Source organism: Ictidomys tridecemlineatus, chromosome 9 (genome assembly GCF_052094955.1).
Source record: "Ictidomys tridecemlineatus isolate mIctTri1 chromosome 9, mIctTri1.hap1, whole genome shotgun sequence".
Lineage (NCBI taxonomy): Eukaryota > Metazoa > Chordata > Mammalia > Rodentia > Sciuridae > Ictidomys > Ictidomys tridecemlineatus.
The window spans coordinates 41,232,974-41,260,655 of NC_135485.1; the positions used below are offsets into that span (position 1 = coordinate 41,232,974).

Here is a 27,682-nt window from a genome sequence, read left to right on the forward strand (position 1 = left end):
AAGGGAAGTAAAAGCAAAAATAATACAATCACCTAACTGCAAACTTCTGCCTCAGATTAAAGCTCTACAAGTTTCTTAATACAGACCTAAGTGATGTCAGCTTTTTGACTGGTAACTACAAATACAGATAACGATGCCTTCTTCTAAAAAGTAGCACCATCCTAGTAACCTCTGTCCCAGTAGTAAAATCCAGGACAAAATACACTGAAGCATTCCTATTATAGGATATTATGAAATAAAATTAATTTTCAACCCATTTGAAAGTTATTACTGTTATGTTCAGACACATTGGTTTCAATGTATCTTATTTAAAAACTTCATCTTACTCTAATTCTCTAAAGGTAGGGAGAAGGACATAATTGGGCTCAAAGAGTTTACATGCAATAATTTAGACCTTTACACAAAAACATGAGTTGTGGAGCTGGGGTTATGGCTCAGTGGCAGAGCACTCCCTTAGCATGTGGGAGGCACTGGGTTCAATCCTCAGCACCACATAAATATAAATAAATAAAGGTTTTGTGTCCAACTATGACTAAAAAAATATATTAAAAAAAAAACATGAGTTGTGTGTCTGCCCCATAGGTATCTACTATTTCCTCATTTCAAAGCCACTATAAAAAAACTTCTGGGTTTTATTTATAGAAGAAAAGATATAAGAAAAAAAAGGGCATGATATCTAAGGTAACTGCAGAGCAACAGCATAATGGAAAAAATAAGAAAACAGTGGACATATTCACAAAATATGATTTGTGAGCTCAATACTATCTTGACTTGTACAAAATCACTTTTATTTTTCATGGCTCATACAAAAAGAAAGACAGGGGCAAAACAGCATGTGCCTTTGCCTCATCTTACTTCTCAGAAATCTCAAGGTGAGAATATATTCATACTACTTTGTAAATAAAATTAAGTGAATGTAATAATAAATTCATTACAACTTATTACACAGAGCAAAAGGAACTGCTAAGTTAAGAAAGATGAATAAAATTAAAAGCATATAGAATCAAGCTAGGCATGGTGGTACACACCTGTAATTCCAGCAATTTGGGAGGCTGAGGCAAGAGAATCCCAAGTTTAAGGTTGGTCAGCCTCAGCAACTTAGTGAGGCGCTAAACAACTTAGTGAGACCCTTTCTCAAAATAAAAAAAAGGGGTTGAGGACTTAGCTCAGTTGTAAAGTGCCCCTGGGCTCAATCCCTAGAACAACAACAACAAAAAAGGCATACAGAATCAAGCTCAGTTGTTGATGAGCTATTTGTTGTAGCAAGTACACTCTCAAATCTACAAAATAATTCCCCAAATCCAGAATGCAGCAGAAATTGTGCATAAAGGAGCCACTGGAGAAATTTACAAAAGTATTGATTATCCCAAGCAAAGAGCTAATATAACCCAGAAAAAGCCTACCTTGTCAGTCATAAAGTTGAGAAATAAGACAAACACAAAATGGAATTCTAACTGCAGAACAGATTTTGGTTTTCATATTAAAAGGCAAATGCATCTTTAAACATTCTTTTCACCTTTATGCTGGGGATTAAACCCAAGAATATTCTACCACTGAACTACACAACAAGTTCTTTTTATCTTTTGAGACAGGATCTTGCTAAATTGTCCAAGCTTGCCTTGGGGGTGTGCCTTTGTGGTATATATTTAGTTTCTGGCAAGTGGAGTCTCTCTCTGCTTCCTGATCAGCATGTGAACAGTTTTGCTCCACCACACTCTTCCACTATGATGTTCTGCCTCACCCTGAGCCCTGAAGAATGGGGCCTGCTGTCTATCGATTGAGACTTCTGAAACCGTAAGCCCCCAAATAAACTTCTCCTCTACAATTGTTCTTGTCAGGTCTTTTAGTCACAGAAAAAACTGACTAAAACACTAAATAACCTCTACAGAAGTTATAATAAAACTGGGAAAACACTATTAAAAATTTAAAACAAGGTTTAAGTAGAAATCTTTGAAACCCACTATATCCTCATTCAAATAATAAGAAATCTATGATTTGACAATTAAGTAGAACTAGTCTGAACACAGTGCGTTGAATAATGACGTTCAAAATTTTATTTCCATTGTCACTTGCTACTGTGCCTTTAAGAAAGATATATAAAACATAACTATAACTTTCTTACCTGTTCTCCCAAGTGAGTAAAGCAGAGTAAATTCCCATCTACACAGCCAATACAGATGTACTGTTGGCAACACCGTGGGGAGGAGAAGAGTGGTTTTCCACAGGAATGTTTCCAAACTATGTTTCCAGTAGCCTGTCATGGGCAAAAAGTATTTCACAGCTCTTAAAATCATTTTACTAATCAGTTATCCTTTTAAAAACAAACTCACGAATCTCCCAGAGGCAGAGCTAGAACATGAGATTGCTACAGTAGTATGCTGACTACTGAAGCAAGAACACAGGTACACAACTATAAAATTAATCAGTGCTAATTATGAGAGCAGGGCTGGGGATGTGGCTCAAGCGGTAGCGCACTCGCCTGGCATGCATGCGGCCTGGGTTCAATCCTCAGCACCACATACAAACAAAGATGTTGTGTCCGCCGAAAACTAAAAAATAAATATTAAAAAAAAAAGAAAAAAAATAATTATGAGAGCAGATAAAAAGCTGCAAGAAAACCAACAAAGAAAAAAGCAGCACATAAGCTCCAGACATGAAGAAAAAGAGGGCTAGGGATGGAGCTTTTGCTAGGCAGATTGACTCCACAAAATATAAATTTAAAAAAACACACATACATTAAAAAAAAAAAGAAAACAACAACCCAGATTTCACCTTATAATGGAAAAGCAGTTCTTAGGATAACTAGGAAAATTATGTCTAAAAATTTTAAAAATAGGTAAACAGAAAAACTTACATATGAACTCAGATTATCTCATCTTCCCAGACTTACTGTCAATCATTCTTAACAAATCCAGGTTCAGTAATAAGTGAATTATATCTAAATGAAAACTACTCACACTTTCAGAATCCAAAGCAAAAATTTTTTAAAAATCAAAGAAAAGAGGGCTGGGGACGTGGCTTAAGTGGTAGCGCGCTTGCCTAGCATGCGTGAGGCACTGGGTTTGATTCTCGGCACTACATAAAAATAAAATAAAGATATTGTGTCCACCTAAAACCAAAAAATAAATATTAAAAAAAAATCAAAAGAAAAAATACACACACACAGACACACACACACACTTTTTTTTAACTTACAGGATTTATAGCCAATAAAAGTCCTCCCAGTGTAGCACAATACAAATGATGTGGAATCGGGTTCAAACAAGGAGAAGAAAAGACAGTTCCTCCACAAGCTAACTTCCAAACACACTTTTTTTCCTGCAAATAAGAATGGAAAATATGAGTTTTCTGGTGGGTAACTAATCCATATATCCCACCTCCCATGTATTATGTCTATTTAGTTAACAAAGATTTTTAACTCAGCAAAAAACACATGTCCATCGTGGGTAATCAACTTAGTATAAAGACAACAAAGGACATCCTCAGATATTCTGTTAATATTTTAGTATCTTCCCTTTTGATCTTTTTCATATATGTATATCTGTGTAGATTAATATAGTTTAAATAATTCTAAATAAATAACCTGGTATCATATTTACCTCACTTATTGTGTAAAATAACTTAAATATAATTTTAATTCATACTATCCCGTATGAACATAAAATAATTTCTCTCTCTACCTAACCACTGAAAATTGCTTTGAACCAATTATTAGGTATTATAAACGACTTGTTTGTTTTTGTGGGACTGAGAGTCAAATCCACGGGAGCTCTACCACTGAGCTACATACACCCTTAGTCCTTTTTACTTTTTATTTTGAGACAGGATCTTGTTGCTGAGGTTGGCCTCAAACTTGAGAATCTCTGCCTTATCCTCTAAGTCACTGAAATTATAGGCATGTACCACTACACCTGGCTTTTAAACAACTTGGGTTTCTGATTATTTTGCCAGGATAAAATCCTAGAAAAAGAATTTTACTTGATCAAAAGATAGAAAATTGCTATCTATGATTAAACTGTTTATTCCTTAGAGTCCTCACCAGTTATAACTCTCTACTACTCTCCTCAGCAGTTCTCACTCCAACATTTTTTCTAATCTAACACTATTTATCTTACAGTTTTGATTTTCATCCCTTTGATTATTAAAGGTATGAAATATTTACATATATTTATTAGTCATTTTTGCTTTGGGGTCCTAGGTATTTACATCCCTTAAATCTATTTTACTATCTGGATCCTCATTTTTCTTCCTCTAAATATTTATTTGCTTTTTATTTTAATTTATACTTACAAACAATTTTTTACTCTTTCAGTTATTGCAAAACTTTCCCCAGCTTGTTTCTTCTATTTTTATAATTCTTACATTAACTTAGTATTTTTATATAACCAGGTCTTAAAATATCTTACTGATATCTTACTTTGTAATTTTTTTCTATTGTTAAGATAATAATTCTAGGAGCTGAGGCTGTGGCTCAGCCGCAGAGCACTCACCTAGCACATGGGAGGCACTGGGTTCAATCCTCAGCACCACATTAAAAAATAAATAAAAATAAAGATATTGTGTGCAACTACAATTAAAAAAATTTTTATAAAAAGATAATTCTAAGTTTTATTATACTTCAAAGTGTTTTTGTGCTAAATTTGGTAAAGACATTAAAAATGCCTTAAGAACTGCTATTTATTACTATAAAGATCTAATAAAAAGTCTTATGATATTAAAACTTAATTAACCCCTGCTTAATAGTTAATACCTATTCTTAAAGTCAACAGCACCTGATAGTTTCTAACTCCTCTATGCTTACAATACAAGACCAATGAGGTGAATGCTTACATAAATATCTAAAGCATACACATGCTTGTCATGAGACCCAATATAAAAAAGGCCTGTAGTGGGATCCATGGTCGCTGAGCTTTTGACGGCATCCTCAGTAGTAAACATCCAGTATTTTTCTCCATTAATACTTTTCAAAACATAAACTAATCCATTGTAACAGCCTACAGAGAAACAAAATATAAAAGATGAGATTTAGATACATCACTGGAAGATAACTTTTTTAAAGTGGCCTCATCTGAGATTTATTGGTTAATGTCCCACTCAGCACAGATTCATTAGCCTATTACCCAGACTGTTTCCTTCCTGACCTAACTTTTCTACTATTTATCTTTGTCATTTTCCTGCGAGGCCCAAGAAACTCCTAGAGTAACCCAGTCCAGAGAACCTAGATTAATGTGTTCACAATAGACTCCTGAGGACTTCTCCAGCTCAGTTACACCCCAAACCTTGGATTCCAGAAGTTAGAAAATAACTCTTTAGCCTAAATCATAACAATTTGTATTGGATGCTCTTCTTATGTATATAGTCTCTATGTTCACTCATCTAATTTAAATTTCAGCAACGTAAAGCAGAAACCGAATGAACAGTAGTCATTTATGTAAAACACCTATTTAGTAGTCATACTTTTTTTGTGTATGCGGTATTGAACCCAAGGATGCTCTACCACTGAGCTACATTCTCAGCCATTTTTATGTTTTATTTTGAGACACTGTCTCATTAAGTTGCTCACGCTATCTAGCCTCCTGAGTAGCTGTGACTATAGGCATGCATCACATCATCTGCTAATTATTAATAAGTACTATGAAGTGCTTCACAACCAAGAACACAATAAAGCATGGTGTGGCAGAGAAAGGATTTGATAAATATGGATTCAGATTTCACCAGGGCTGACACTGGGCAAATCATCTAGCACCAGTGAGACTTAGTTTATTCTTCTGCAGAATGTGCAGAATGTGGATTCATCTACTTACAAGGGTTATTGTAAACAAGAAGGGCTAACATTATTAACAGTTAATGTTCACTGAGCATTTACTATGTATCAGGCACTATGCTAAGTATTATATATCCACTAACTTATTTAAAACTCACAGTGAAGTAAGCACTATGTAAAAAGCACTATCTGCCTTTTACAGATGACAACATTGAAACACAGAGAAATTAAGTCACTTGGGCAAAATTATAAAGGTAACATGTGGCAGAGCCAGTATTTAAATCTAAGAAGTATTCTTAGTAATGACAATAGACTGCTTTTCCCAGATTACAGCCATGGATGAGAAGACAGGGTAGGGGTCCCTGATCTTGGTTATAGTCAAATACCTAGCTAGAAGTAGGAGTGGTCAAAATCTACAAAGAAGAGATTACTCGACTTCCGTGTAATGTATCCATATTAAATCATAAGAATTTGAGGACAGTATTTAGGGAAATCTCATTGGCCTCCATTCTCTAGATGACAATGCCCATGGCCATGACCGTTTGCTGCTCACTTGAGGTTCAACTTCTAATATACTTTTTGTGCTGTATTTTTTTTTTTTTTTTAAAGAAGTAGCTGGGGCTGGGGATGTGGCTCAACTGGTAGCGCGCTCGCCTGGAGTGCGTGCGGCCCGGGTTTGATCCTCAGCACCACATACCAACAAAGATGTTGTGTCCGCCGAGAACTAAAAAATAAATATTAAAAATAAAGTTTCTCTCTCTCTCTCTCTCTCTATCTATCTATCTAAAAAAAAAAAAAAGAAGTAGCTGGACACAATACCTTTATTTTATTTATTTTTTGTATGTGATGCTGAGGATCAAACCCAGGGCCTCACACATGCTAGACGAGTGCTCTACTGATAAGCCACAATCCCAGCCCCTGTGCTGTCTTTTTTCTGAAAGAGACTACTTAGTGGCACAAAAATAGCAAACTCCTGCTTAGTAATAATATTTCTTTCAGTTAAATTCAATTCCAAAAATATATATATATGAAAATCATTGTGGCTAAGGGTTAGACAAAGATTGCTTAGATACAACACCTAAAGCACAACTCAATAAAAAATAAATAAAATAAAATAAATTGAGCTGGGTGTGGTAGCACATACCTGCAATCCCAGCAACTCAGGATACTGAGGCAAGACCAACGAGTTCAAGGCCACCTTGCATAATTTAGCAAGACCCTGTCCCAAAATAAAAAACAGAAAAGAGCTGGGATATAGCTCAGTGGTAGAGGGCTGCTGGGTTCTATCCCCAGAACCAGGGGGAAAAACAGATTTCATCAAATTAAGAATTTCTCTTCAAAAGATACTATGTAATCCCAGCTACACAAGAGAGAGATGCAAGAGGATCATAAATTTAAGGCCAGCCTGGGCAATTTAGCAAGACCCTGTCTTAAAAACAAAAGGGGGCTGGGGATGTAACTCAATGACAGAGGGTCCCTGGGTTCAATCCTTAGTACTTCAAAAAGGAAAAAAAAAAAAAATAATAAAGATACTATGTTAAGAAAATGATAAAACAAGCAACAGACTGGGAGAAAATACATCTGATAAAAGACTTATATCCAGGGCTGGAGATGTAGCTCAGTGGTAAAGAGTGGGCCTAATATGCAGGAGGCCTTGAGTTCAATCCCCAACATTGCAAAAATAAAACAAACAAAATAGGACTTGTATCTTGCCTTTCCCTAGTGACTAATGATATTGAACAGCTTTTTTTTTTTCTAATACTGGGGATTGAACCCACGAGCACTTTATCACTGAGCTACATTTCTAGTTCTTTTTAAATTTTTTTGTTAGTTGTAGATGAACACAATACCTTTATATTTTTAAGTGGTGCTGAAGATCAAACCCAGCGCCTCCTCTTGTGTTAGGCAAGCGCTCCAGCCCTGAGACACAACCCCAGCTCCATCTCCTCCAGTCCTTTTTTATTTTTATTTTTTAGTTGTTGATGGACCTTTATTTTATTCATTTATTTATATGCGGTGCTAAGAATCTAACCCAATGCCTCACACATGCAAGGCAAGCATTCTACCACTAAGCCACAACCCCAATTCCTCCTCCAGTCCTTTTTAATTTTTGAGACAGGGTCTCACTAAGTTGCTTAGGGCATTGTAAAGCTGCTGAGGTGGCTTTGAACTTGCAATCCTCACTTTGTAGCCTCCCTAGTCGCTGGGATTATAGATGTGAGCTACTGCCCAGTATGTAGTGCAGCTTTCATAGGTTTATTTGTAATCTGTCTGTTCAGATCTTTTGTGCATTTTTAAACTTGCATCTAGACTCAAGGCCTGTGGTCACTCAGAACAAGAATGCTTGAACTCATGCCCAGTCTAGCTTTTCAGAATACAAACAGGAATTTCAACAAGTTAATTTCGGGATGGGCATTACTCTAGAACTGATAATCTCATGTAAAACTGAAAGTTTCCTCTTCTATAATTTTCAAAATGTAGGTGTTTAAAATGAAATTATCAAATTTAGATTCAAGCAGGTCCCAGCTAGCACAGCACAAGCAGGGGAACAAATTTTGAAGAGTTTGACAGATTCCATCAGCATATAAAGTGAAACCTTATGTACCTAGGGGAGTAAAAAGTGTAATGAGGGAGAGACATCACACTTGAGAGGTCCACATTTCTAGCAAAGTCACCTCTACCTTAAGGAACTGAATCACAGCTAGTAACTAACACTTCCTAAGCAACTGGTGTATAGTACTTACCTGGCAAGGTACTAAGGGGTTCATAAAAAATCATCTTACCTAATCCTTCCAAAGGCTCTAGGATGATTATAGTTTTAAATTAAGTCCATAACTGGGTGCAATGATGCATGACTGTAATCCCAGCAACTTGAGTTCAAAGCTAGCCTCAGCAACTTAGTGAGACACTGTCTCAAAATAAAAAATAAAAAGGGTTGGGGAAGTGGCTCAGTAGTTAAGTGCCCCTGGGTTCAATTCCCAGAACCAAAAAATAAAAATAAAATAATTCCATAAATTCTTTGCTTTTCTTCCTTTAAGAGGTGGAGTCTAATTCCCCTCCCCTTGAATGTGGGCTTCTAATGAATGGAATAAAGCAAAATGATAGTATACAAGTTTAGAGACTGGGTCCTAAATGGTTCTGGGTTCTTCCTCACTTAATCACTCATTCTGAGGGAAGCTGGCTGCCATGTGAAGACAGTCAAGCAGCCTACAGAGGAGGGGCTCATGTGGCCCAAAATGTAGCTTCCCATCAAGACCCAGCAAAGAACTGAGGTCCTCTGCCGAGAGCAATGTGAATAAGCCATCTTGGAAGCAGATTTTCTAGCCAAAGTAAAGCCTTCAGATGGTTATAGAAACATGAGAGACTTTGCATGAGACAGGCTCACTAAGCTGCTCCTAAATTCCTGACACACAAACTGTAAGATAATAAATGTTTGTGGCTCTAGGTCCTTAAGTTTTAGGAAAATGTGTGATGTAACAACACACTTCATTATTTTTTCCATGAGAAAACTGAAGTTCAAAGAGGTTCAGCAATTTGTCAAAGGTCACAGAGTTTATAACATCTATGGCATTAAGTTCAAACCCAAGAACTTTGACCCCCAAGGTCCATATTTATTCAGCGCAAACTAAATCATTATTCTTTGGCAGCCACCAAAACCATCACACATACTTTAAACAAAAAAATGTGTGTGGGGTGGGAGGCGGGAATCGAACCCAGGGCCTCATGCATTTCAAGCAAGCACTTTACCACTGACCTACATTCCCAGTCCCCCACCATTTTTTTTTTTTTAATTTAACTCGGCCCTACTAGCATTATTGTAAGGTAATTCAATTTAACCTGACAAACCTCAAATTCAGAAACTTACCCACCATGATAAAGTTTCCACATTTAGATACACATGCTGATGACTCAATCCGATCTCCCAAAGTCTGTTCCCATCTCACCTTCCCAGAATAAAGGTCAACTGCCTTCATTCTATGAGAATGAGAGCCAATATACACAGTTGCAGAAGACTTATCAACAGCTGGTATTATAACCAGAGGGGAAGCATCTACACATTTGCCTGAGTCTGACCTCCACCGAATATGTAACTCCATTTTTTCAGCCCCTATCACAGGTTTCCCCTCTTCACAAACTTTTGCAACATAGGATGGATCTTCTGACTTCCCAAAGATAGCTGGAGGACTTAAGCTTTTCAAATTCTCAATGTTGGTCTGTATAGTGAAGTCAGAAGAACAGGCTGAAGGGTAATGTCCTAACATAGTTAAAAACCTACTAGTATTTAGAGACAAAATCTGACTCCCTCTGCTCAGTGCAATAAAGGCATTTATCTCACTGTTATAACTTAAAGGCAGGAGAGAACTCTTATATAAAGATTTTCCACTGGCTTCCTCTTGATTAGTGTCACTGAGTTTCCTCTTTGTGGCATAATTCTTGCTGAATGTCTCATCTTCATCTGGAAACACTATTTGAAGAATGTGATTGTAAATTTCTAAAATGGAACTGCTGAGAATAATTTCCAGAAGGCCAGGTACTGATGTTCCAACAAGTTCCTCAATCTCATTAAGAAGCCGTATGGATTTTAAAGAATCTCCACCACTATTTAAGAAGAGCGATTCATCAGGAACCTTCAAAAGATCTTCTGAGAGACTCAGAACAGACTAGAGTGAGAGAAGGGAGAAATATGGTAAAAGCCCCAAACCAAAAACTCCATTACTTACAAGTAAGACACAAAGATCACAGTATCTACATTGAAGATATAAACCTCAAGATACAAAATAGATATTGTAATAATTAAAATAATTTTTTCTTTATACAAAAGGAAACCAACACTATGCTAACCAATTCTGTTACAAACTCATTATACAATTTCAAAATATACTTTCCTTTAGAGCAGTCTTCCAACCCATAAAACAAGGAACAAGGCAACAAAAACATCTGACTTATTAATTATACACTCCCTAAAATACTAACATTGAACTGGGTTCAAGTCCCAGTACTTTAAAAAACAAAAATTTCTTTAAACAGAAACACAGGTTGTTACTAAAGTTGTTTTGGACTAATAACATAATTCTAAATGTAAATTAGTCAAGACAGGCCTCATCTACCTACACCCTAACTACTTTGCTTCCTATACATTTCTAAGTGGGAAATTTGTCTAAAAGTCTAACTTTTATTTTTATATAAATTGAATACATATTACCTGACTTTTGGGCATTGATAACATTCCTACAAAATTTTTTCAGACTTATCAGGATGCTACCATTCCCTAAAATGAACTCTTTATAATAATTAACTTGTATTTTAAAAGTTGTACCTTCCATAAAAACTGTAATTTTTCCCAAAGCTCCTCTTTTCCATTGAGTTTCTTCTCAGGCTTTGAATTCATGTAGTCTAAATATATCTTGTTTAACTCAGAAACATCAATTTTGCCTTAATATAAAAGAGAAATAATACATTTTAAAATAATATTTAAAATTTACCCTCAGTGCCAAGTGTCATTCAGTGGTGGAGCGCATGCTTACATGTATAAGGCTCTGGGTTTGATCCCCAATACCACAAATGAATAAATAAAATTTTGTACCAAAGATATTTTATATCTTCATTAGCCATGCATAATTTTCATTTAAAAGAAATCATATAGAAATCATATAATTTGTAAAAGATAATCAATTCTTATGAAAATAGTCCAATGCCACAAAGAATGTAGTAATAGCGAAGATCAAAGAAGCTAAATATTTATGTAATTTAAAGAGCTAAAAAGAAATAGTACTGTTAAGTGAGAAATTATTACATTTGAAGTATACAGTAAATAAAAATTAAGTTGAGAAGGTAATATAATATAAACATTAGGAGCATATTTTAAAGACAATGCTAGGCAGAATTTTAATACCATCTAATGGTTGATTTCATATGTCAATTTGAGTGGGTCACAGGATGCCCGATTAAACACTATATCTGGTGACTATAACAGTATTTCAGATTGAGACTAAGGAATCAGTGGACTCAGGAAAGGAGACTGCTCCCCCTCCAAGTGTTGGTTATCATCCAATCCCTAGAAGTCCTGAACAAAAGACAGAAGGAGGAGCCTGTCTGAGCTGGGACATCTTATCTTGTCTTCTCCTTCCCTGTGGGGTTTGTATCATTTTGAGGCCTGTAAATTCATTGTGAATTATACCATTAGCTTTCCTGGGTCTCCAGGTTGTAGAAAGAGCATGGGATTTCTCAGCCTCTATAAGCACATGAGATAATTTCTTATAATACATCTCCTTTTTATATATCTATCTAAAAATCAGTCCTGTGTCTCTAGAGAATCCTGATTAATACAAGCACAAACTAGTAAAGTGATTTTGGGAAAATTAGCTCACCTCTTTTAACCTTATTTTCCTCAGCTATAAATGGGAATATATCACCTACCCACAGGATTTTCTGAAAATGGGTTAATTATACAAAGTATTTAACAGAGGTTCTACTACAAGAAATGCTAGTATCATTTATCATAATAGAGATTTATGTGGCCACTAAACTAGTATGGATACACTTAGTATTATCTGTCATCATTGAATATAGCTGCTTTAAATTATTTTACCATGAGACGTAAATGGCAGAGTATCAATCAACACAATCTCGTCCGGGATTGCATGATTTGGAAGATATTTCTGCAGTTCTTTAAAGATGTAATTCTTCACTAAATCATCTTTGGACACTATGAAAAGAATTAATTTTTCCTGATTATACCATGTAACTGCACAAGATTCCACTTGTTGAAGTTCTTCAGCAACCTATAAGAGAGAATATTCCAATTTGCCAATGAAGACATTTAAAAATAAACTTCGATGTTCAATTTTTTATGTCTGAAATCAGTACAGTGGCCAGGCACAGACACACACCTGTAATCCCAGCAACTCAGGAGGCTGAGGCAGGAGGATTACAAATTCAAACCAGGCTCAGCAATTTAGCAAGACACTGTTTAAAAAAAAAAAGGGCTGGGGATGTGGCTCAAGCCATAGTGCCTGGCATGCGTGCTGCCCAGGTTCGATCCTCAGCACCACATACAAACAAAGATGTTGTGTCTGCCGAAAACTGAAAAATAAATATTGAAATTCTCTCTCTCTCTCTCAAACAAACAAAAAAAAACTTGCAGCTGACTGGCACCTGATCCCCCAACCTAAAGGGTCAGCTGCAAGTTTCTTTAAAAAAAATTAATTAATTAATTTTTTTAAAAAAAAGGGCTGGGGATATGGCTCAGTATCTAAGCACTCTAGGTTCAATCACTGATTTAAAAAAAAAAAAGTATAGTTGAATTATATTCTCGAATATCCTAGAGATCTTTTTAAAAAACTGCTCTGGGAGTGATAGCAAACACCTATAATCCCAGCAGCTCAGGAGGCTGATGCAAGAGAATCATGAGTTTAAAGCCAGCCTCAGCAAAAGTGAGGCACTAAGCAACTCAGTGAGACCCTGTCTCTAAATACAAAATAGGGCTGGGGATGTGGCTCAGTGGTTAAGTGCCACTGAGTTCAAGCCCCAGTACAAAAAAAAAAAAAATTTGTCCTAAAGCAAATAAATTTATTTTCACAGATCTCAAAACCCATTCTGTCAATAATTTAAAAAATAATCACTTCCAGGCACAGTGGCACATGCCTATATTTTTAATTCCAGTGACTTGGGAGAATAAAATAAGAGGATCACAAGTTCAAGTTCAGTCTCAGCAACTTAGTGAGACCCTGTCTCAAAATAAAAAATTAAAAGGGCCAGGGATATAGCTCAGTGGTAGAGTGCCTCTGGGTTCAATCCTTGGTTCTAAAAAAAAACAACTCTATTTATGCTGGGAATAAGAGGCATACTGAATATTTAGTGTGATTCATCACGAACACAAAAATCTCAGACAAAAATAATTGATAAAAGAACCTGGTATAGAAAATTGGTGGTAATCACCTCCAATTGCTACATGTATTAATAGATACTTAATATTTAAATAGCTATACCCGCTGCAGAAGCTCGATGTTAAGACGTTTACCATGGCGTTTGATCTGACTGTCCTTTCGTCCCAAGAAAAACATCTCTCCATCTTTCACAGTCACAAAGTCTCCTGTGGCTCGCATTGTGCCAAGAGGTACTGTTATTTCATCATCAACAAAACACACTCTGTTTTTGCCACCTTCCAAAGATATAAACACCAATTTCATAAAAATGCATGGAAAATATATTAAAGATATAAACACCAATGTCATAAAAATGCATGGAAAATATATTTTAAAACCATAAACTTAACTACAATTTCAAACTCAGTTACTAACACTCAAAATTTGAACATTTATATTAAAAGGGGGCTCACTTTTAAATGCTGCCAGATAAAATTAGACTTAACTTCAGGCCAGGTATGGTGGCGCACACCTGTAATCCCATTGACTCAGGACGAAGGAAGAAAGGGAGTTCAGCAAAAGCAAGGTGCTTAGCAACTCAGTGAGACCCTGACTCTAAATAAAATACAAAATGGGGCTGGGAATAGGTCTCAGTGGTTGAGTGCCTAAGAGTTCAATCCCCAGTACCAAAAAAAAAAAAAAAAATTTAGACATAACAAACTTATTTGTAAAAATGTTGTTTTTAAAAAATTCTAAAATAATCATTAAATATAATTTTTATATAACAGTCCAAGTTAGTTTCTAAATTAATTTTATTAGAGTATTAGGCACTGTATATAGTTATGGCAACATGAAATATTTCATGATTGAGAATGAGATTGAAAATTACAAATGAAAAGCATATTAGACATTATAAAAATCAAGAATAAGATAAACACATTAGCTGTTCTTCCTGAAAAAAAAATTATTGCCAATCAACAAATGTAAAAGAACCTAAAAATACTTGGCCACTGCCTTCTTGAATTGTGAATCCATTTGTATCTCTGACTTCAACTACAGTTCCAAGCAAAGGAAATCCCAGTTGTACAGGCATATCACATCTAAGAAAAACAAACCCAAAGTAGATTTAAAATTTTACATTTGAAAAGAATATTTCCTAGTGTATTTAAATCACATTACACCAAATAAAGAAAAAAAGGAAGTCTATTATAAATCAAAGATTTCCAAGAGGAAACGGTTAGGTGGAAATATTGTCACGTATATTGTTCATTATAATTTAGTCACAAAAAGTTCTAGCAGGGTCTCAGCACCAGTTATAATAAGGATTCCTAACTTAAAATACTAGGTAAATAGGGTTTCTAAAATTATTACTCCTGTGCCTATCAAAATGCAATTAGCAGGGGGTAGGCTTATAGCTCAGGGGTAGAGTATATGCTTGGCATTCGAGGCCCTGGGTTCAATCACAAGCACTAACCAACCCCAACCCCACCCCCCACCCCCAAAATTCAAAAACACCAACAACAAAAACCCCACTCATGGCACTAAAATCTTGAAAAAAACACAATTTCCTATCTGGAATAATTAAAATCCTTACTTCAAAGTAGAGTTAAGAATCTTCTCTGGAATCCTATAAGTGGTCGCCCAGCTTGATACCTCTGTGACACCATAAATGTTGAATATCTGTGTTTTATTGCCTTCTCCTCTCCAGCTTTTGAGAACAGTCAATGATGGGAATGCTTCCCCACCGAGAGCTAACACCCGAAGAGAAGTACTAGATGATAAAATAGTTGACTTAATAAGCTGAGATCCAAATCTTCTAAGCAATGTTGGCGTCGCCTGTAGATACATTAAAATAATTTCTTTCTGTCTATTCACTTCTTGAAAAGGTAAACACTGTAATAATTAATTCACAGCATTTCATTTTGAAATTCCCAGCCATAAAATTATTGCTCATTGATTCATGGATCATTTTCTTCACTGTGTCCTCACATGATGGAAGGGCCAAGGGTCTCTCTTGGGCCTCTTATTTATTTATTTATTTATTTTGGTACCAGGGTTTGAACCACTGAGCCACATCCCCCAGCCCAATTTTTTGTACTTTATATTTAGAGACAGGGTTTCAATGAGTTGCTTAACGCGTTGGCATTGCTAAGGCTGGTTTTGAACTCTAGATCCTCCTGTCTCAGCCTCCTGACCTGCTATGATTATTCTGTAATTACATATCAAATGGCAAATCATATTTAGGAAACGATTGATGTATATGCATTATCTTTTTTATGGGGACAGGGATTATGCTTTAGGCAAAAAGGTATGCAAAAATATTAGTTGTATCATTATATAGTTTATAAGAAAAGATTTAAAGTTAAAATGATAAATGTGTTTACTAATTCCAGTAGTCTTCCCTTCTTCACCCTGATCCTACCCCTAGGATTTTCTATTAGATCATGTCATCTGTGTATGAAGAGTTTTATTTCCTTCTATCCAATGTAGGTGACTTTAATTTTCCTTCTCCTTCTCCTTCTTCCTCCTTCTCTTCCTTTTCTTTTTATCTTATTGTGCTGGCTAGAACTGCCAAAACAATGCTGAAAAGCGGTAAAAGTAAACACCTTTGCCTTGTTCTAAATCTTAAGTTGAGAGCATTCGGAGTTTCATCAGCTGTAGTTTGGTTTTTGCGTGTGTGTGTGTGTGTGTGTGTGTGTGTGTGTGTGTGTGTGTGTGTGGTGTGTGTGTGTGTGTATGTGTGTGGTGTGTGTGTGTGTGTGGTGTGTGTGTGTGTGTGTGTGTGTGTGTGTGTGTGTGTGAGAGTGGTATTGGGAACTGGACTCCAGGCCTCTTGCTTGCTAGGCAGGTGCTCTACCACTGAGCTATATCCCCAGTCCTAGTTGGTTTTTTTTAACAATAGATGCTCTTTATGATTTGAGGAGAAGTTTCCTTCAATTCAAAGTTTGTTTAAAGATTTTTTTTTTTTTTTTTTTGGTGCTGGGGATTAAACTCATGGGCACTCAACCACTGAGCCACATCCCAAGCCCTATTTTGTATTTTATTTAGAGACAGGGTCTCACTGAGTTGCTTAGCACCTTGCAGTTTCTGAGGCTGGCTTTGAACTTGCGATCCACCTACCTCAGCCTCCTGAGTTACTGGGATTAAAGGCTCACCATACCTGGCTTGAAGAAATTTTTTAAAAATATATTTCCTTTTAATCATGGGTTTTAAATCTTGCCGAACACATTTTTCTGCATTTATTAAGATAAGCATGTGCTTTTTTGTCCATTGCTCTTCATGTAATGTATTTCATCATAAGTCAAATATATTTGAGATAAATTCTACTTGATCACATTTTTTAGAGGAAACACATTAGTCCAAAAAAAATTCAAAATATTAAATTTTGTACTTGGAGCAGAAATTTATCATCCTTCTCTCTTATTAGATTAGATAAAACATGATATGCTAAAATCCTAACATCTATGGAATAAAATTAGGAAGTAGCGCCTTTGGAAGGTGATTTGGCCATACAGGCTGAGCATTCATGAATGAAATATATGCTGACAAAAGAAGCCCAAGAAGGGTTGGGCACAGAGTAATCACAGCAGCTCAGGAGGCTGAGACAGGAGGATCTAGAGTTCAAAACCAGCCTCAGCAAAGCCAAGGCGCTAAGCAACTCAGTGAGACCCTGTGTCTAAATATAAAGTACAAAAAATAGGGCTGGGGGATATGGCTCAGTGGTTCAATCCCCAGCACAAAAAAAAAAAAAAAAAAAAAAGAGGCCCAAGAGAGACCCTTGGCCCTTCCATCATGTGAGGACCCAGTTAAGAAAATGATCCATGAATCAATGAGCAGGCCCTCACTTAAAACTCAATCTGCTGGGGCCTGATCCTGGGCTTCCCAAATCCCAAAATTATGATAAATAAATTTCTGTTATTTATAAGCTACCCAGTTTATGGTGTTTTGTTATATCAATTCACATAATCTGAGACACATATATACCAGGAACTGTGCTATACCATTCTTATTTAATTTACATACCATATGAAAATAATATTTCTATTTATGGATTAAACACAGTTTCATAGCAGCTAAGTAAACACTTAACTTACTTAAGATATCATGATATGTACATAATTTTGTTAATTCTCTCTTTAACCATTTACAATGAAATATCTTAGGTTTGTGTTCCATATACTTCCCAAGTACACATTTGAAAAGCATTTTAGAAGGCCAAACTTCAAAAATGTTTTTAGAGGTTATTGTAAATGCACTGATATAAAAATTTTAAAAATTTAAATTCCTAAGTCAATTATACTTTACTTATGTTAGTTTTTGATACACTTAAATTTTAAGATAGGAGATACCCCATAGCATGTCCAAAAGATTTGAATCAAATTCCTATAGTTATTATATAGTAAGCACCAAATCCACAATAATTTTCTTGATAGAATTAACTGATTTTTAAATTTTTAAATAAACAAATGACATCATGAAGGGACAGAACTTGGTAATCTAACTTGATTATCATTAATCTATTGCAAAGAACTAAAGAAATATAAAATTTCCCTAAAACATTTAAAATATTAAATAATAAAAACCAAAACACTTCATTTGCTCCTAAAATGTACCTGCAGAACAGTTACTCTGTGATGGGAAAAGAGAACCTCAGCTAATTTTGATGAGAGCACTTTGACAGAAGGTGGTATGATAAGCAGAGAGGCACCACTTGATAGAGCCACAAACATTTCCACAACGGAAGGATCAAAGGTCAGAGGTGAAGCCAGAAACAAAACATCATCTTGTGTGATGTCAAAAAGTACCCTAAGGCAAAACAGAAGGTAGTCATAAGAATGTCTAACATTTTGTAAACACAGACTCTAAAAAAATATTTACGATGATTAAGTTTCTGAATGTTGTGCAATTTTATTCTTCCTTTAGATTAACAAAAATAGTGCTATTAATTCTGGAAATCCTTTTTAAAAAAAGATTAAAGTCAGTTTAAAGCAATATTCATTTTTTTATTACATATATTTTATCATCAGTTATGGCTTTCTTTTTTGCTGATACCAAGGACTGAACCCAGGGGCACTTAACCAATGAGCCATATCCCTTGCTGGCTTTGAACTTGGATCCTCCCGCCTCAGCCTTCCAAATTGCTGGGATTACAGGTGTGCCCCACTGCACCTGTCCTTATGATGGTTTTCTGATATATTACCTTGGATAGACAGAACTGTAGTTCCCAGAATTGCCTTTCTAGCATGATTCTCCTTAGGGTGAGAGAGATGAAGAACAGCAGGGTGGCAGCTGCCACTTGGTAGCACACACACTCCGCCCAGTTATTCAATCAAACCATAATCTAGGGCTAGGATTGTAGCTCAGCAGAAAAGCACTCGCCTAGCACGTGAGAGGTGCTGGGTTCGAACCTCAGCACCACATAAAAATAAACAAATAAAATAAAGGTATTGTGTCCAACTACAACTTAAAAAATATTTTAAAAAACCCTAATCTTGGCTGGAGTTGTGGCTCAGTGGTAGAGCACATGCCTCGTATGCATGAGGCCCTGGGTTCTCAGCACCATATAAAAACAAATGAATAAAAAATAAATATATGTGTCCATGTACAACTAAAAAATGTATTTAAAAAAAAAGAACCTAATCGAGGCGTGTGGGGGAGGGTGTGTATTGGATACATTTACCATTGAGATACATCCCATTTTTATTTTTTCATTTTTCATTTTGTGACAGGTCTCACGAAGTTGCTGAGGCTGACTCTAAACTTGATATTCTCCTGCCCTAGCTTCTAAACCACTGGGATTACAGGTGTGCAACTGGCCTAATCTAAAAGCTTTAATCAACCTCTTTTATCAATTAGGAGATTATGTTGAATTGGTTGGATGTAATCAGTTGAGACCTTTATTAGAAGGGTGAGCCCTTTTCTGAAGAGCCCAGAGACACCAGCTGGGTCTGCAATTAACTTCCTTCTGCCTGGGTTCTTTTCTGACTAGCCTGTTGTTAATCTGATGCCCCTGGGGTTCTAGCCTGCTCCTGATCATCCTTTCCAGACTGGCTGCCTATGGACTTTTGCCTGCTCCCACAACTGTGTAGGCCAATTCCTTGTTTTAACCCTGATATATCCTCCTGGGTTTATTCTAGTAGAAATCATATTCTGAGATAGTTTTTTCAATGATGCTTAATAGAGACCCTTAACTCCCTTTCTCCACTATTTGGCATTTTCTTCACAGGATCTAAACAAAGAGTAGAACAAGAATATATGGTTAGGATATTACAGGGCATGGAAAGTCAGCATTGAACCTATGGCACAGAAAACCCACTGTATCTAAAAGCAGAGATAACCCTAAAACACATGAGCTTTTGGGGTATACCTCATATCTAAACCATAACAGATGTATTCAATATAAGAAGAAGAAAAGGTGGAATGGAAGGAATGTTTGAACACACTATTTGTGATACTGTGATGGTTGTCTAATAATTTTCCAACCACAATATGAAGCACATATGGTTGTATGAGGACACACTCAGAGTCCTGAAATTGTTATGTTATTTCTTTAAGCAGAAGACATTTGAGATTCAACAAATCAAGAAGAAACCTTCAGCCAGGCACAGTGGCACACACTTGTAATCCCACCAGCTTGGGAGGCTAAGGCTGGAGGACCGAGAGTTCAAACCCAGCCTCAGCAATGGCAAGGTGTTAAGCAACTCAGTGAGACCACGTCTCTAAATAAAATACAAAATAGGGCTGGGGATGTGGCTCAGTGGTCAAGTGCCCCTGAGTTCAATCCCTGGTAACCCCAAAAAAGAGAAGAAACCTTCATGGAGCTTCCCTTTTCTGACTAAAAGAAACTTCTGAGAAATGAGGCTTCAGTAAAACACCTCCTCAGGGTGACTTTTCCTCCTAGGAAGGCCAAGGAAAAGCCTAATAAGAACCAGTGTATTAGACAACCATCACAGTATCACAAATAGTGTGTTCAAACATTCCTTCCATTCCACCTTTTCTTCTTCTTATACTGAATACATCTGTATGGTTTAGATATGAGATATACTTGAACTAAGTACTTTACCACTTAGTCAAGTCCCACTTAGTCAAATCCCTTCCCCCAGGAAGATTTTTGGCCATAAAGGAGACAGGAAGGCTCTTTCAACTCAGTATAGCATCATCACAAACTTTCTCATCTCCTGTTTGTGTTTCTGAACCTATTTGTCTTTACTTATTCTTCCTACAGAAGTCTTTTCTCCCCATCTCTTTTTACAACTAAAGTATATATACATATATATATATATATATATATATATAAAATTTTAACCATTTATCAAGCTACGTCTCCAGTTATTGTCTTTTATCAGTCTATTTTGAGGTCTCCAGGCAGTGAGTTTACGGGAAAAGAGAGGAAAAGTTTTCCCTCCCTTTCTTTGGGGTGCTTTAGATTGAATCAGGGACTTATGTGCAATACACAAGCATTCCAAGATGTATCCACACCCCTTTTGTATTTCATTTCGGAATGGGGGACTAAACCTGGGGTGCTCTACCACTGAGATAAATTCCCAGGCCTTTTTGACACAGGTCTTGCTAAATTATCCAGGTTGCCTTGAACCTCCAGTACTCCTGCCTCAGGCTCCTGAGTAATAGGATTATAGGTTTGCACCACCACACCTAGTGTTTCCTCCCATTTTTTAATCCCCATTTTAAAACAGAGAAAACTAAAGTCCCAGGAAGTTAAGTAACTTTTGCAAAGTCATATATATCATCTAATTCTTCTTCTTCTTCTTCTTTTTGTATTGGGGGTTGAATTAAGTATTTTACCACTTAGTCAAGTCCCCAAGTCCCCAACCCTTTTTATTTTGAGACAGGGTCTAGCTAAATCTCTGAGTCTGGCCTTGGACTTACAACACTCCTGCCTCAGACTCTCAAATTGCTGGGATTACAAGCAGGCACCAGAGTGCCCAGTTTTACATCAATTAGTAAATATCTTTTTAAAAATACTTCAAAATTGTGCCTTCCTATTTTAACTTACTTAGTATTTATCATTAATTTAATAATGTGATACAGAAAAAAATGTCTACCTAAAAATCTGGTTTTAAAAATGTCAATGGAGGAGCCAGATGCAGTGGCATAGACCTGTAATCCCAGTGGCTCAGGAGGATGAGGCAGGAGGATTCTGAGTTCAAAGCCAGCCTCAGAAAAGCGAGGCACTAAGCAACTCAGTGAGACCCTGTTTCTAATAATATACAAAATAGGGCTGGAGATGTGGCTCAGTGGTTGAGTGCCCCTGCGTTCAATCTTTGGTACCTTCCCCCCGCAAAAAAAAATGTCAATGGAGGGCTGGGGATATAACTCAGTTGGTAGAATGCTTGCCTTGCATGAACAAGGCCCTAAGTTCAATCCCAGGCACCACAAATAAGTAATCAAAATAAAATATAAAAAAAAGTTGGGAATATGGCTCAGTAGTTAAGCACCCCTGAATTCAATCCCCAATACAAAAAAAAAAAAATTTTTTTTTGACATATGGGGCTGGGGATACAGATATAGCTCAGTTGGTAGAGTGCTTGCCTTGGATGCACAGGGCCATGGGTTCCAACCCCTACATTACAAAAATAAATAAATAAGTAAAGTCAATGGAGAAGAGAAATCAACATAAAAAAATAACAATTCTCTTTAAGATATGTAATTATAAAAATATTTAATAAAATTAATCTAAACCAAAACATAAAAGGATATAGCTTGGTGAGTATCACTTCAAGGACTATATTAAAGATTATCAAACTAAAAGGGGCATGGTGTAGTGTGCCTGTGATCCCTGTGACTTAAGAGGCTGAAGCAAGAGTTCAAGGCCAGTCTCAGCAATTTAGCCAGGCCCTCAGCAATTTATCAAGACCCTGTCTCCAAATAAACAATACAAAGGGCAGGGATGTGGCTCAGTGTTAAGCACCCCTAGGTTCAACCCCCAGTACGAAAAAGGAAAAAATAAAAAGATTACCAACTCCAGAAGTAGAAGAGTAGGGGCATACCAAAATAATAGAAAGAAATGTATTTTGTTTTTTACTGAGTTACCTTTTTAGATTGTGACATAAGGAATTTTAAATTTTCATTTCATTTCTGACTCAGTAATCAAACTTGGCTATTGTCCAATAAAATAAAACAACTCCTTCAAAACTAAAATTCTTGCTGGACACAGGGTTGCACACCTGTGACCCCAGAAAACTGGGAAGTTGATGTGGGAGGATTGAAAGTTCAAGCCCAGCCTGGGCAACTTAGCAAGACCTAAAGAGGGCTGGGAATGTAACTCAGTGGTATAGTATAGCTGGGTTCAATTCCCAGTACTACAAAAGAAATACGAATTTCATAAGACACATAAAATTTCATGTAATTATGTTTCATATAACTTTTTTTTCTTTTTTGCAGCACTGGGAATTATTCCCTTTCTTGATTACCTACACCTTGCTGGTTCACTCTTCCTCCTCTACTTCTTTATTCACAAATTGAGAATCGCAACTTTAGTTAGTTCTTATCTTTTGGCCACATCATTAGCCAAACTCCAAAATACCACCAGGGAGTGAATTTAATGAAATGCAAATCTTTTAATCATTCCTCATCGTCTAATAGATTTTTTTTTTAGCTGTGTTTTTTTTTTATTATTATTGTTGGTCGTTCAAAACATTACATCTTTCTTGATATATCATATTTCACAGTTTGATTCAAAAGGGTTATGAACGTCTAATAGATTAAGTTCAAATTTCAAGTGGAAATTCTAAGCTCCTGCTCTCCCACGCTTTCCTTGGTCCTGCCCAGACACATTCTAACAAGACAAACCCCTTTTCCCATGCTTCTGCTGGTACCTCTGCCAGAAACACCTTTCTGCTCTTTTTATTAATAATTAGAAAAAAAAAAAAAAGCTTCTAAACATATCATTCCTTTGATTGGCCTGGATCAAAAGATATACTTGTTGGCAGAGAGCTAAAGTTCATATAGAGATGAGCAAAGCAAACACAATTACTTAGTACTATCCATTTAGAAACAAGACACACAAAGAATAAATACTTAAAAGTCCTTTTCTTTTTAAAACACAAGTTCTAAGAAGAATTCACATAACAGAACTTACTGAAAATGCTGAATATTTGGTAGGATACATGCGTGAGGCACTCTGACAATCTTTGGTGTCCCTGTAGTCCCCGATGTGTGTAGAACATAGGCTAAGCAATGCTTTAGTCTCACATCCATGTGTTCTTTTTCTTCAATGCTGTTGTTCTCAGACCTCATGCTGTTTTTTCTTTTTTCTTTTGCACATTTCTCTTTTCTATCATTTAACTTCAAGTTCATGTCAGCATTTTCCCAGTGCAGTCTGAAGAGTACCAGATCTTTGTGTTCTACTGTGACTGTATCATAGTTCAATAATGTTTCATATAAAGATGTGAATTTCTATGTTGGATAGGGAACAAAGTTTATATTATTAATATGTTAAGAGGAATTTCTTATATAGAAATAACATGATATATTCATTTACTCATTCAATGTGGTTTTTTGGGGGGGATGGGGTATTCACTATACAATCCAGGGATAAAAAGACAAGAGACATGAAGAGTAAAGTGCGGTCCTTATTTTAAAACTCACCTTCAAAACAGACAAAAACCTGCAATTGCAATGCAGTTTGGCAAATGTAATAAAGACATGTTCTTGAAATATTAACGGAGACAGAAAAGGTTAGACTGAACTCTGCATGGATGGTTAAAAATTGCTCTACAGGTAATATCTGTGTTCTAAGTAGCTATTCTCACTGGGCATGGTAGTACATGGCTATAATCCCAGAGTCATGGGAGGCTGAGGCGGAAGGATCACAAGTCTAAGACCAGCCTCAGAAATTTAGCAAGAGCCTCAGCAACTTAGCCAAACCCTGCTTCAAAATTGAAAAAGTAAGGGCTGGGGCTGTAGCTCAGTGGCAGAGGCTTGTGAGGCACTGGGTTCAATCCTTAGCATCACATAAAAAAAATAAACAAATAAAAGTTCTGAAACATTTTTAAAAAATGGTAAACACTCCTGGGTTTGATCCTCAGTAACACTGGGGGGAAAAAAAGATACCTTAAAGCTGGTCCTGAATTCCAAGCTACTCAGGAAGCTAAGGGAGACTGCAAATTTGGGGCCAGCCTTGACAACTTAGCTAGACCCTATCTCAAAATAATTTTTAGGACTGGAGATACATACAGCTCAGTAGTAAAGCACCTCTGGATTTGATTTCCAGTACCACCCTCCCCGCACCCCGACCCGCGCGTGCACACACACACGAAAGAGAGAAGAGAATAGCTTGATATTAACAATTCTCATACCCAACTAACACCCTCATAAAACTTTCACCAAGGTTAAGAAAAGTAAATAATCTATCCCCATTTCAGTTTTGCTTATTTACGTACAATAAAATAACCAATTTGAGGAGAAGAGAAAACTTTGGCCAGATTCTAATGTTTATTTTGAAAACACTTTTAAATATTAACCATTTTAACACTTCAGATCTCTTTCTAAGCATCTTATTCTAATACCCATGATTCTCTAGGAAGCCTCATTCATCTCAAGCGCTTGTTACTTCCTATGAGTGTATGCATGCACACACATGTGCAACACACACACAATGCATTTTGGTTACTCCCAAATATAAATTGGTTCATATAGGAAATGGGTAAAAACAATCTAAGTTGAATATATCTTCTGTAACATTCTTCTTTGGTAAAACAATATTTTATAAGTCAGAAATAACACTGAAATATGAGCTGCTTCACACTGCTGAATATGTAATTCTTGTTTTTAAATCAATGATTCTTAGCTACACTTTTGCTTGACAGACACTAAAAAAATAAAAAATTATGAAGTTAATTTCCCAGAAAGGTTTGGTCTTGATTATTATTCTTTCATGTTTTGACCAATGTGCTTGCCATAAATAATCAAAGATCAAAGTTTCAAGTATTAAAAAATTTTTCCAGTATAGGAAATACATTGGAAACACAAAGAAAATCCTGAACAATGCACAGATATCATAAGATCAGAGGATACTTTCATGCCATAGAGTAGTGGCTCTTAATGAAGTGCTAAGGGTGAAAGGTGCCAAGAACATTTGGCAATGAGGCAAAGTCTGGACATTTTTGGTTGTCACAACTGGGAGATGCTACTGGTATCTAGTGAGTGAAGGGCAAGAAATCTGTTAAACGTTCAATAATATACAGGACACTTCCCACAGTAAATAATTACTCCACCCAAACTGTCAATAAAACTGAGCCTGAGAAACTATGTGTAATGGTTTGGATATAAGGTGTCCCCCTAAAGTCCCTCCTGCATAAATGCAGGTACGTTCGGAAGTAAAATGATTAGATCAGCAGAATTGTAACCTAATCAGTGGATTAATCCATTTGATGGATTAATAATTTGAAAGGACTAACTGGGTGTAGGGTGGTGAGGTGGCTGGGGCATCCCTTGGGAATAATATATTGTCCCCTAGCTCCTCCTTCTCTCTATCCTTCCCAGCTGCCATGCAGTAAGCAGCTTTCCTTCACCTAATTTTTGGCCATGATGCTCTGCCTCACCTTGAACCCAGAGAGACAGAGTCACTGAATCACCGACTGAACCTCTGAAACTGTGAGCTCAAAATAAACCTTTCCACTTCTAAGTTGTTACTGACAGGTACTGGTCACAGCAACTGAAAATCTGACTAATTCACCATGCTAGAGTTAGCACATTCAAAAATTAAGATGGGTGAGGAGGAAATTCTTAAATTCAAAGATAAATATAACATCAAAAAGCAATTTAAACACATAGACTTACATTAATCTGCTTTTTTTCAACAAGAATATACTTTAAATTACATTTTTTCATAAAATGTGTTGACAATGATGGTGGTGAATCTGGATCAATAGGAGCATAAGCGGCAGGAACCTGGAGAATTCTAAAGAAACAAGTAGAGTCAGATACAATGTCTACCAAATATAATCCTCCTTTTAGCATTTCTGTCGTTCTATGTACATTACTATTCATCAAAAATTCCCAGTGTTTTCATGGACAGATCTTTGGTTATTTTATCTTGCTCTTTTTTAATATTTATTTATTTTTTTAGTTTTTTCGGTAGACACATGCTGTGTTTGTATGTGGTGCTGAGGATCGAACCTGGGCTGCAGGCATGCCAGGCAAGCGCGCTACCGCTTGAGCCACATCCCCAGCCCTTATCTTGCTCTTAATGACTGAGTATTATAAGATTCTATATTAAATTCTTACCATGTAGTATAAAGAAATACAAGATTTTTAAAAAATTAATGTATTACAGCATAACACACTTGACTAACTGGCCACTACTAAAATACCAAAAAAGTAGCAAAACCTATTTTCTTTTTCTGTCTACTCAGACTGGTATAAAAGAAGCTAATCATCCATATGCAACTTATTAGTATGCAGATTATGCATACTTCACCTAAATTAGGACACCTTAAGGGGAAAAAAACCCTGCCTTTAAATTTCTGTATATAGCAATATTATATAAACAAGATCAAACATCATTTAATCATGTTAAGTAAAAATACTCTTGAGGTAACACTTGGGAGACACTAGATCTTCACATATAGTAAATTCTCAATAAACCTTTGTCAATGATTGAGTAAATTTTGAAGCATTTTTTACTTTATAATTATATAATTAATCTAAGACATATCCTATGGGATGAATATTGACTTTCATTGGTTGGCTGCATTTATTTACTGCAGAGTCCTAAAACAGAAATCACAAAAAGATAACATCCTAGAACAATTTAACTGATTAAACACTTTATAATCATTTGTTTAAATAGGTGTTTTTTGTTTTGTTTTGTTTTATTTTTTTGTACTAGGGATTGAACCCAGGGCCTGGAGCTTGCTAAGCAAGCATTCTACCATTGAGTAACTCCCCAGTCCTTGTATTTGAGACCAACTGGTTTTGAACTTGTGATTCTCCTGCCTGAGTGTCCTGAGTTGCTACGATTACAGGCCAGCACCACTGTACTTGGCTTCATATCTCAATTCTAATAGACATTCTCCAATATTTTCATTCA

The 27,682-nt window shown here is 36.2% G+C and overlaps 1 protein-coding gene across 1 annotated transcript in view; it reads right to left on the bottom strand.

Moving 5' to 3' along the window:
- The window catches only part of Aasdh (aminoadipate-semialdehyde dehydrogenase), a 30,472-nt gene that overhangs the window by 493 nt on the left and 2,297 nt on the right, over positions 1-27,682 (bottom strand). The window contains 12 exon segments of the mRNA XM_078021319.1: positions 2,123-2,254; positions 3,196-3,318; positions 4,831-4,994; positions 9,630-10,425; positions 11,082-11,197; positions 12,354-12,546; positions 13,753-13,925; positions 14,623-14,729; positions 15,224-15,465; positions 18,243-18,435; positions 23,729-24,045; positions 26,431-26,551. Of these exon segments, the coding sequence (XP_077877445.1) occupies positions 2,123-2,254; positions 3,196-3,318; positions 4,831-4,994; positions 9,630-10,425; positions 11,082-11,197; positions 12,354-12,546; positions 13,753-13,925; positions 14,623-14,729; positions 15,224-15,465; positions 18,243-18,435; positions 23,729-24,045; positions 26,431-26,551 (2,677 nt within the window).